Here is a 12,062-nt window from a genome sequence, read left to right as displayed (position 1 = left end):
CAAACGTTTGTCTAATGATTAACTCTTGAGTTGTTTGCCCACTGGCCTGATAGATGGATCAGTGACCTGGGTACTTCTCGACACTGCATATTTTTTCCCTGGCTTATACTCAGTGTTCTCCACGTGCAGATGGTACAAAGATGGTGTACTGTTGAAGGACACAGGTAAATACCAGACTTTCAGTGAACCACGGAGTGGCATAATAGTCCTGGTGGTCAAGAACCCTTCCAATGAAGATATGGGACACTATGACTGTGAGGTAAGTTCGGAGAGATTTAAAGATCTGCTGTCTGACATGACATAGGTAGGAGAATTCATTTTACTGGGAGAGATCCATGCATGAGATTAGTGGCTGAGTAATTGCTGCCGCCTGCCATATAAAAAAAAGTTTATACAAAGTCAGGTTCTCCTGAACTAGATCTGGATTGCGAACATCCAAAAGCTTCAGATTATTCTCATCTGAGAGTTTGGTGGTTCAAATAATAATTGAGTGAACTTGTTCTGTAGCTTAAATTCAGATCCAGATCTTTAGAGGTGCCTCTTACAAAGTTTAGGACCATTCTGCCGTGATGTTTTGTTTCTGGACCGTCTTTAAATTAGGACAGATTCATGCTGCTACCAAGAAACCATCCAAAGCCAAAAGAAAGAAATTAAGTCCAAATAGAAGTATAAACCACTGAAATTCCTGTTTATTTAGCAAGCATATGTGGAAGTATCTAATATATTAAAATAAATGTACTGTAACATATTTTCTAAAAATTAGTCATAGTCTATGCATTCATTGTAATAAAATAGTGATAAGCTCTCAAGGCTTGGCAATAAAAACAGTTGACCTTGGTTTAGGAAATTAGCATAGGTCAGTTGACCTGTGGTAAACGGCTCAGCTCACAGCAACTTCACAGTTATTCCACAGAAATTTTTAGGAAGTTTGATATAATTTAAAGACTTCTACTAGAAGTCTTTAGCAAAATCACATTACCTTGCATTTGCCATTAGCTAAGACCCCAAGGTCCAGTATTCCCTTGGCTGAGTAAGACTCAGTTGATTAATGGATGATAAACAAAAAAACCTCTTTAACTATCACTTAAACGCCGTACAGCAGGAATCCGTGCCTGTTGGTAGAGACAGAGCTACCTCAAGACCAAGTCACAGGCTGCAGAGCAAACTGCAAATAACTAAGTTAGCTGATGTGCCGTAACTTGTCTGTGCAAGTCATTTGTGGTAAAGCATTATCATAAACTCCACCGAGCCGCAATGTGTTCATTCAAAGTGTAGCTTTGGTTTGGGGTCAAATCTTCATCCGTTTCTGTTGTCATGTAATTGCAATGAATTTGTAATGTAGTATAGGGAGGTTTTATTACACAAAACCATCCAGCGTTTCATTTGGTACTGCATGATTCTCTTTAGCTGGTGAACAGATTAGGGTCTGCAAAAAGTGGAGCAGAACTTTACCATCACAGTGCTGCAGCCCTGACCCAGGAGAGGAGAGGAGACCAAGCCATTACCATAGAAGGTATGATCCTTGACCCGCTCTGTAAGTATGTCAGTGAATTACTCTAAAACCATCTCATTGAGGATCAAATATATTTGCCATCTTATCCATGTTGATTGTTGGTGTACACCTATCTGTATGTCTATTGAGATGTGCATGGGTATACTGCAGCTCAGCTCTATACCCATCACCATCTGTTGATTTCCAAACCTGGCAAATCAACTTCATCATATAATGCTCATAAATGCATTATATGAAAAAGGAGGAGCAAATGAAGGGTATGTCACACCACACCTAGTGCAAGAAAAATGCTTCTATTCCTGTTCGAATACTTGAAAATGTGCGTCAGCCTGGCAGAACATGAGTTATGTACTGCTGAGAAAAAACAGGGCCAGTAAGTAAAGCTGCAGGCGTGTTGTGATCGTTTCTGAAATACCACTGAAGACCATCTGGAATGACTGAGAAAGCAGAACTGACAGCAGTATATCCTGAGCAATATTAGCTCATCCATTATCTAGGACTGCTCAGGTATTACACACCACATAGTTATAGAGTCTATTCCTTTTCTTTCTGCATGTTTCACCTCTATGGGTAGGGTGATAGGAACTGATTTTACACCCATCCAACAATGCATCTCTTTCTTAACACCCTTAGGATGTGACTGCCTAAAGTTACCTTCTTATCAAAGGGATTTCCACAAGCAGTGTGTTAGACATGCTTGCTATAAACCCATCACAACTGAGTTGAAATCAGTGGCTACATCTGCATAAGGAACATTTCCTGGCATAGGAAATTCGTTCTTCGTCCATCTTAGAAGTGTCCTTGGCTGTCTGAGCATGGACAACCAGCCTCGCTCGAACAGTTCCCAGCAGCAGTTCAGGAGATAATATAGCCAAGTGACCATCTATAATAGATAATAGATAGCTTACTGTTTTGGAGGGTAGGAGAGAGGACTAGGATAGGCACAGGCCGTTCCATGCCAGCAAACCTTGGTGTCAGAGAGCTGTCCCAGATGTGGTTAGTGGAGACATGGCCAACAAAAGCCAGAGGTTTGCCAACAGCTGTAGAACCTTCTTTCCTCATCCTCAGTGTTTTCACATTGTCTTGTGATAACAACAGGGGTTCAGGTGTGCTTTTGACAGGGGATAATTGTTATTATCAACATGCACTAAAAGCCATCAAATACGAAGGCGTTCTGACTCAAGAAGCTGCTGAGCAGCAAAATGACTGGAGTCTGGAAAAATATTCAGGGAAAATGGTACTCCGCTCATATTTTTTCATCATTTTCTATAGGCCTCTGCTGTTGGCCCTGTCTGAGACAGGGTCCTGGTCTGGGTGGACCTTTGGGCCAGCCCTCTGTAGACACTGATGTTGTATTATTACATTAAGAGGATTCAGACACAATAGGCTATTAAGATTAGTATCCTGATCTATGTACTTGCTTGTCTTGTTTTTACGCTTGCTTTCCTTGTAGTCCTTTCCCAGAGTACCATCAAATCATTCAAAAGCATTACAGGGAGAGTGGCGTTAGTATAGCAACGCTATAATTGTTTCAGCAGAATAAACCTTGAAGTACTTGAACGCTTTGTCCTTGCTTATACCCTAAAGAGAGAGAAATAAGTTGTATGCAGGATGTAGAGGAACACAAAGAAATCACTGTTAGAGTGGCATATCTTGATGAAGTTCCCTTGTACCAAGGCAGAAGATGTTACAAAAACAAACACGGGTTGTAAAGCAGTGTTAGGAGCATTGTTCAGCTCTTGGGGTTGCAAATGTATATGTTCAGCCCCCAATTACTCATCTGCTGTTATTCCTGCAGTCGTAAACAAAAAAATGTTGTGAGCTTGGTTGAAGAAATATAATTGGAGTTTGCCTGAAAGCTTCAGAAATGTTATGAAATAGTTTTTGGTCCATGATGTGCAATTACTTGAACTCGGTAACAGGGAAGGAAATAGATCCTTGAGTCACCTCCAGGGAGAAACAGAGGGAGAGCTGCTTCAGGCCAATGGAGCAAAGAGCAGGCTCATCCATGGAGCAAGAGGATTGTTCTGAGCAGAATCGCATCAGGGGTGCATTTGGCATAACGCGCTTGACCGAGGAGGGAATTCGTTGCTTCCTTGATAATCAATAACCAGCCTTGATCTACCTATGGAAAAATCAGGTTCATCTGGCAAAGAACTGGAGAACGGATGGATCTCATGAAGGCTTTCTCTTTCCATCCTTACAATCCTTTCTATTTGCGAAAATGGGATTATTTGTAACTTCACCAAGAGGACAACATTACTGCCGTGGGGTACTATTACAACAGAAAATAGATACTGTATCTGTTTCCTAGCTCACCCGCACGGTGGGTCTAAGTTCTACCTGATTTATCGTTGGTTCTGTGAAATGACTATTGTCAGAGTCTCCTGAGGCACCCAAGGAGCTTTAGTTGCAACTATTTTAGTTTTTATCCTCCTGCCTTTCTGTACTGTTTATTATACCGAACCAAACCTACTGTCACAATTTGGGATGCCATTAGTACAGTGGTTTAAGACGCCTGACCCGCAGTCGGTGATGGTCCACAGTCCAACACCATGGGTCTCGAAACCAAACTTCTTGTCGTTAAGTTTAAATTCACACTATGGGAATTTGCAGATCCATTGGAAGGACCAAAACCAAAAAGGTTGAAAACCACTGGACTAAGGGGTCCCCTTGCGAGCAGCCGCAGCTTGGGCTGCAAGCCTGAAACGCTGAGATCTGCCTTCAGCTACACCCGGTCGCTGCACTGAAGTCAATGGAGAGCTGCTTTAAAAATCCTCTTTCTGTGGATATTGGAAGAATTTTAGACACTTAAAAAAAAAAAAAAGTGTAACCGAAAGAAGATCCTTCTCTCTGACTTCAAGTTGACTGTCTGCTTTGCACCTTGCTGCTTAACCTACACACAGCAGATCTGGGCTGATGTGCTCTGGCATTCCTTTCTAACATGTTCCTATTGTGATTCATTCATCCCAGGCTCACTAACTTGTTCATTTTTTTAAGAAAAACAAAGCCCAGTGTTTTTGAAAGGTGTTGCATTTTCATATGGGTGGGCAGGTCCAGGATGTATAATGAGACAGTCAATAGTAGGGGAAGGAGTCAGCTACACAAGTGGAGATAAAACCACAAAAACGCCCAGCGCGGTTACAGCCAGGCAACAGGAATCTCTTTCTAGTTTTGCCTCAGATCTCATGCAGAGCTTTGGGCAAGTTAGTTAGTTGCCTTGTTTGCTAATACCCACCTTGCAGGGAAAAGCTAAATATTCTGAGGCTCTCAAATGGAAGATTGCTTTAAAACACAGGGAGCATTAGATCTCTTAGTGCTACACTTTTACTGAAGAAATAGGGCATAGGAGTTTGTCCCCTGACCTATTTGAAGTTCCCTGTTTAGGGTGATGATTAGGATATTTATCTTGTTACTTTTATTCTGTTGTCAGCATCGGTTAGCCTCACTTTTGGGCTGGCCACGTGGTTTTCAGTGCAAATTCAAGAGAGCACAATCTGCCTTTACAACCATCTCAGTCGCTGCAGGAGTGGAGCCTTTTTTTTTTTTTTCTTTTTCTAGAGAGAGCGCAAAACATTTGGATTTCATTCACACAGTTTAGGAAACTGTGTTATGTCCATGAATTGCTCATTTCAAGATTAGCTTTTAGCAGTTCACGTCAGATCTGTGCATCCCCTGTTGCAGATTAATCTCCGAAGCGTAGCAGAAGAGGGGTGAAAGCAGAGCAGTGCTCCTGTGGTTTATGCCAGCAGCGTGTACTGTGCAGGGAAAACAGGTTTATGGTTCTGTGAGTGGAGAAAGCAGACTTAAAGTTTGTAATAAAGGCCATAAACCACCTTTCATCCATTCAGAGCAACAAGAACTGACTTACCCTAAATGTTTCATCACTTGTAAGTCAATAATTTAATGTATTAACCAAAAAGGAGTTTAGTCCTATAGAAGCACTGGCTGATCCTAATGCTTACAGCTTTTAACCTGCTTGTCAGGGGCTCCTGCTTTGCAAAGCTGTTTTCCTAAAATGCTGTTGAACAAGTTGAAATGATAAATCCGGTGCTAAAATGGATACAGAATATTTTCCTCTCGGGCGGGGGGGGAAAAAAAAAACAACCCAAATTTTCTCATCCTACTTTCATGTGGTTCTATCCTTCGTATGGGATTGCTTAAATCCTCCCTCACACCTCAGACAGGACATATAAAATTGATCTGTCATGCACTAAACTGCAAGTCATCAGGACCCACGTACTAAGTGCCATTCACAGCTTTCTCGTCCCAGGCCTGCTGAACTTTCGAATACTGAATCCTTTGACATCTGCTACACATAGAAATATTGCAGTGGTGTCATTTGGGAGGACTGCAAGAACAGACGTTAACAGAGTATACATTAAAGAGACTTCCTCTTACGGACATTGGGGGATTTCATTAAATACATATTTAATTATCATATACATACAGTTGTGTTAAAATAACTGTATAAAACATCTATGTTTAGGTGTATAATTGAATTAATTAATTCCTGTTTACATCAGAACTGATACTCTTGCTGCTTATGGATTAATCTCATGATATTATTTGATGAGATTTTCTAAAAGTTATGTGAAAACTGCACAATATTGGTTTAAGGGTGTAAAAATTCAGTGAAAATTTTTAACGTGGGTGCAGTAAATTGTTTGAGCACTCAGTTCCTCTTCCATGATTGTATAATTATCATTCCACCATTTAAAAAAGGTTTTGAATTATTTAAAAAATATTAACTAAGGATAGGTAAACAGTTATATTGTAATTCTGTTCAGAGATAAACATTTGAAAGGGATTTTGCCCTTTCCTTACCCAGTAAGCTATAAACTCTAATTTCCAAACAGATTTTGTTTAAACCCGCCTAATTCTGCAGTAACTCCTTTGACTCTGTTGGAAATTATTCCAGATTTTTACATGCATAAATGAGACAAGGCTCTGCAAAGAAAACGTAGAGCTCTAGGTCAGATATGAACATCAACATTTGCACAAAATTCTTTTCCATTATGGTGGGATTTGTTGTTTTACCTAGCGGCAGAAGAGGGCCCTTGGAAGTTAAGTGGAAGGAAAATTAAGTTAAACTATTCCATCTAATATTGTAAATGTATTTTTAATTTTCAGTCAGTGCAATTTGGGGACACTATTGAAAACATCAGCACTAATCCTAAGTCATTTAACAAATAATACAAACACTACAAGTTCCCTGGGCAAGAACTGTTTGTGATTTTATAGATATATTTTTAAGTTGCAGTTCACTTCCAATTATACCAACTGAAAATTACCAGGGCTTATTTATTATAGGCTGGCTGGAAGATTGCAAACCAATTGCTGGACAAATTACTTTGAGATTAAATTAAGGTTTTTTTAGAAACTTTACTAGTTTATTAAATAAAAAGTAGGGCACTCTGTTGTTTTTTCTAGATCTCAAATAGGTTCAGCAGTTCAGAGTGTGTTCAAAACAGTCTAGTTCAAAGAGTGTCTTAATTTTATTCCAGCAGATAGGATGGGAACCTGCCGAAAATCTCTATTAGCTCTTCAAATGGTATCTTTTTATTTTTTAAAAATGTCAATTTTTAGAAATATTTGCAAAATCATTAAATCATTACTTTGATCTTGATATGCATCAACAGATTCGAGTTTGTTATGGGACAAGGGTCAGGAAAAATTGCAAATTATAGCAAAAAAGAGATGGAGCAGACATAGGGGTATTACAGGGCTCTCCTGGGTTTGCTAGGGTGTTTTTTTTTTAATGCTGATTTTCTGTAGTGATGATAATAATTTTAGTTTTCATTGTTATCAGCTTGGATTTTGCATCTAGTCCACAAAAGCTTGGAAACTGTTCAGTGTTTGGGGAAACTCTTTTTCTAGTAAGTGAAATCACAGCTTAAAGAATTTCAGCTCTCCAGGATTTTCCAGATCAAGGCATTTTCAGGTTTCTCACACTGTCACTACCTTATAGGGAAAAAAAAAAATTAAAAAAAAGGACCTTGTTTTCTAGCTTTGACCTGCCAAACAAAAATGTCAGAATCTTATGGTAGAATAAACAGATTTTGCAATATTGGTCTCCACAAAATATTTAATTTCAAAGCTAAATCATTCACTGTTCAAGGAGCACTCTGAATTCTCATTCTTGGTCAGAAACACTAAAGATGATGCTGGAAATAACCACAGAAAGCATGGATGGGATGGTACAGTTGGTTTTTTTTTTTCACTCCAGTTTATTTTGATTAACTGAGCAAAGTTAATTTAATCATTTCAGCTTTTGCCTTTCTTTAACCCCATGCTGTTCATACTGTTTTCTTTGTAGTCACTGAACAAGAGACTAAAGTGCCCAAGAAAACCATCATCATGTAAGTGCTGATTTTTTTTTTTTTTTGGTAACATTTGTGTTTTGCCTTGCTGCCTATGCATGATCCAATAACAAGCTTGTGTTTATTGGCCATGCAAGTGTGTTCATCCCCATCCCACCAGATCTCATGGTATTCTGTGCTTTGCGAAGTGACCACCAGAAAAAAAAAAAATCTTACTATCCCTTTCAAAAAATAGCAGCACTGGTGTTAGACACAGCCTGGGTCATTTTTTTTATGATATTACGAGTGGAAAAAATTCCACTGACTACTGCTGGAGTTGCACAAGAGTTCGAGAAGGTAGAGTCTGACTCTCAATGTTGAAAAGAAACCAGCTTTGAGAACTGGCTACTTGAAAAAAAATGTGCAAATTTAACAAATATCTCATAGCTTACAGTGATTTCTTCTGGCTTTCTATTTTAAATTTTTCAGGAGAGCCTTTTATGATGAAGCAGAAGGAAGATGCACTTTTTTATCCCCTTCTGTCTCTATATTTCTAACATGAAATTTTGTCCTGATAATGACTTCGTCTTTTTGGATACTTTGAGCCTGGTTTATATTGAGTGCCTCTAACAGATAAAGATTAATTGCAGCAAAAAGTGGTACTTTCTCAGTCATATGTAGACCAGAAGCTCATCAGCCATTAAAATCTTAATGTATCTTCTTGTTTTTAAGTATCATAATCAAATACATAATAAAATTGTTTCATGTGCTGGAAGGGGGACATTGTTCTTCTGTGATAGGCCTTCAGAGCACCTCCAAGCTATTCAAATCATGTCCTAATGGTAGTGGGTAGACTATACAATGGATATTTTGGGGCAATGCATTCCCTCAAGAGTTGTACTATTGCTAAAATCTGTCCTTGACTTGGACATGATGCTAAAGTTGACTTCTTTTACTTCTGTTAGATGGTGAGGAGGATGTGTGAAATGACAACTAAAATACGGTTGAGAGTTGCTGACCTTTTATCTCTTTTATTATTTTCTATAATGACTATTTCTTATGATCCATGCACTTAGCCCATTTGGAGCCAGTGGCTTATAAGAAGACATGTCCCCCCTCCTAGCAGCTTCCACCTTGGACAGGCAAAGAGCAGACAGGAGAGGCAGGAAGGGGTTCTGCCTTTGCCCCTCTCTCTTGCACATCCGTTCAGTTAACATCTCCAGTCATTAGACTTTTTTTACCCTGCAAAGACCAGAAAACAAAGGTGTTTCTGCCTGTACCATCTCAAGGACCAGGGTTCAGATACCAGTGGGGTAGCTAAACAGAGAAATTTTTTTTTTTTATATCACGTTCAGAAAATCCCAAGAATGTCCTGAGCAGGAAGGAATCACTCAGAGCCAGACCATGTCTAAAGCTTAGTAAATCTCATCTTTCTGCATCTCTGTGCCTGTAAATCACCCGAAGAGGTGTTTTTATTTTACATCTCTCCTCAGTCAGCTAATAGTCCTCCTTTTCCCTTCATGATTTCAGATCACAAGCAGCAGCATTAATATTGGTTGATTAAATAATATTAAACTAATACAAAACACCATCAGTTAAGCTGATTTCTAAATTTCTGACATGTAAATTCCACAGACTATTGCTTTGGACAGCTCAAGACATGATCCCTAAGTTAAGGGCAGCAGCGCCAAAGGAGGTTTGTACATTTATGAGTAGGATCTCAGAACAACAGAAAATCCTTTCCTTTTGCTAGTGGATGGGGTCATGAACTCATTAGAGTGGACCTCAGCTGGAAGTGGGATAGTGATGGGGTAAAGTTTGGGAACAACTCTCCAAGGGCACATTCCAGCTCTCCTTAATGTGTAGTGAGCTGAGGAACAGAAGCAGATTTGAAACTACTAGCAGAAAATAACAGATAATTTAGAGACAGGATTGAACAATGTCTAGATAAGCATTTTAACTTGCAATGCAGAGCAAAGTCTAGTGCAAACACACATGGGTTAATTCTCGTCTTTATCTCTAAACAATTTAGTTTTGTGTAATTCAGAAAGGCACCGTGGCCATTATGAAGGCTCTGCGTACACCTTAAAGCTCTATAGCAGTGTCAGAGAGCAGACAAGCCCAACATGGGATGGAGGATCAGCAAAAAGCTGATAAACCTGGGGGAAAGAGTAAAGCAGTGGAAATGAGCAATAGAAGAGAGGGTGCTCCAGAAGAAAAGAAATCTCACTGTAGCTGATCCAGTCCTGGACTTCACCGCATCCTCAAAGGGAGAGATTAATGGTGGAAAGAAATCTGATCTCCATAGGAGAAGGCAATACCAGTCGCCAAAAATGAGACCAATAGATGAGAAAGGCTACAAGATATCGAGGAGGATTAGTCTTCCATGATGGTTAGACAAATGCAACAGGAGAAACAGACTCTCCTTTCACAAGTCTCTGGTCTCAAAAGTCTTTAATAAACAAAATAGAGATCTGTTACATTTGTTAAAAAAGAAGAAACTGCTGACTCTACTGTAATAAAGGGCATTTTGCCATTGAGTTTGATGAAGCCAGGATTTGAGCCAAAGACACTCAGGAAAAGGTTAAACTCCCTGAGTGTTTAAAATCTTTGGGTGAAACTGCTATATGGGTCCAAAGTAGCATAGTAGGTGGTCAACACAAGCACACGAAATATAGCAGCATCCAGAAGAACATTTCTCAGCTGGACATACGCGTTTTGTGTTCATGTACTCAAGGAGGTTAATGGAATTGGGGTCCACTTGGGGAAAGGGCACTGAGGTCTTCCCTGGATCAGAAAGTAAGTGGAGATGGGCATGTGGGTGTGTGCATTGCGTGTGTATCCCTTCCAAAATGACACGCTTCACCAAAAGCTGGAGTGCTCACAAAACTAACCCCACTGTAGCGCCTTGACCGACAATGGCATGTGCTGATGGAGTGTGGCTCCCCAGAAAGTCTCGTCTTCCTGCCAACTCCATTCCAACCCTTTCTGTCATCAGAGAGGAAACGATAACCACCGTGGTGAAGAGCCCAAGACAAAGGGGAAGGGTTTCTCCTGCACGTTCTTCTTCAGGTCATTCGCCTTCCCACTCCCCAAGAGCGGAGCCCACTCCAGAGCCAGTTTATGTTTCAAAGACCAGGCAGCCTGTCCACAGACATGAGCAGGAGGCAACACCGAAGTCTGCTGTTCCCATGCTTTTTGTCACAGAACCAGAGGACAGGCAAGGAGCAGCAGCTAGAGATGTCAACATAGAGACCAAGGTGGAAGAGAAAAAGCCCAAATGGGTTGAAGTGGAAGAAATAATTGAATTCAAGGTAAAAAAATCACCAAAACCTGCAAGGAAAAGAGGCTCTTCCCCAGCAAAACAAGAGAAAGATGACTCAGGGGTGTTAACCTTCACTTTTCCAAGCTCAAGGCCTAGGCGTTCCCCAGAAGATGATCCAAACACAAACAACTCCAATAATAAATTGGTGGAACAGTCAAAATCTGTGCCTAATGACAGTCTCTCTGAAGCCGATATCCAGCCCCTGGTGTATGCAACCGAGCAGGAAGGACCTCAAGTCAGCAGCGAAGACAGAAACTCCCCATGTGGGTCCGAACAACTAGGAAATGATCCATTTATGGATTATGGAACCGAAGGAAAGAGCTTCCCACAGGAAACAAGTGCTCACTACAGGTCAGACGTCGCTTCCCCACTGCTTGCCTGTGGGGGTGAGCCTTTGACCTTCAGTTTTGAGACAGCTACTGCAGACCAGCATGAACTTCTGTTCTCACCAGCGAGTCCAGAGGTTAAGGAAGAGGTAGATGAATTAGACGTGTCTTGGCCTGTTGAAGATGGGGTACCCGAAGTAATGCAAGATGTCCTTCCAGAAGAGGATAATGTCATTATAGTTGATGAACCAGAGGAACTACAGGCAGATGACATTAGCACCCGGGACCGCAAAATCTTAACCCACAATGGCAAAGTATTAACTCTGGAGGATCTTGAAGATTATGTTCCTGAAGAAGGTGAGACCTACGGGTGTGATGACCAGAACCATACGGCAGAGAAACCCTGCGAGATCTCCGTGCTCCAGACAGAGATTAACGAGCCAACGATTGGGAAGCCAGTGCTGCTGAATCTGGTGAGACCTGTGGTGTCCAAGCCCAGGCAAAGATTTTTCAGCCAGTTAGAGGAGCACGTTCCTGGGGGCATGTTCATATCAGCATCTAGAGTAACCGGTGTGCAGTCTGTAGGCCCCTCAAAC

General features: G+C 40.7%; 1 protein-coding gene across 1 annotated transcript in view; it reads left to right on the top strand.

Moving 5' to 3' along the window:
* OBSCN (obscurin, cytoskeletal calmodulin and titin-interacting RhoGEF) overlaps positions 1 to 12,062 on the top strand; it is a 190,277-nt gene that overhangs the window by 142,436 nt on the left and 35,779 nt on the right. The window contains exons 79-82 of the mRNA XM_050890946.1: positions 130 to 259; positions 1,408 to 1,513; positions 7,833 to 7,875; positions 10,814 to 11,939. Coding sequence (XP_050746903.1) covers positions 130 to 259; positions 1,408 to 1,513; positions 7,833 to 7,875; positions 10,814 to 11,939 — 1,405 coding nt within the window. The remainder of the gene's footprint in view (positions 1 to 129; positions 260 to 1,407; positions 1,514 to 7,832; positions 7,876 to 10,813; positions 11,940 to 12,062) is intronic.

Source organism: Gymnogyps californianus, chromosome 2 (genome assembly GCF_018139145.2).
Source record: "Gymnogyps californianus isolate 813 chromosome 2, ASM1813914v2, whole genome shotgun sequence".
In the NCBI taxonomy this organism is placed as follows: Eukaryota; Metazoa; Chordata; class Aves; order Accipitriformes; family Cathartidae; genus Gymnogyps; species Gymnogyps californianus.
The sequence above is the reverse complement of the archived record's forward strand: the minus strand, read 5'-3'. Positions and strand labels throughout refer to the sequence as shown.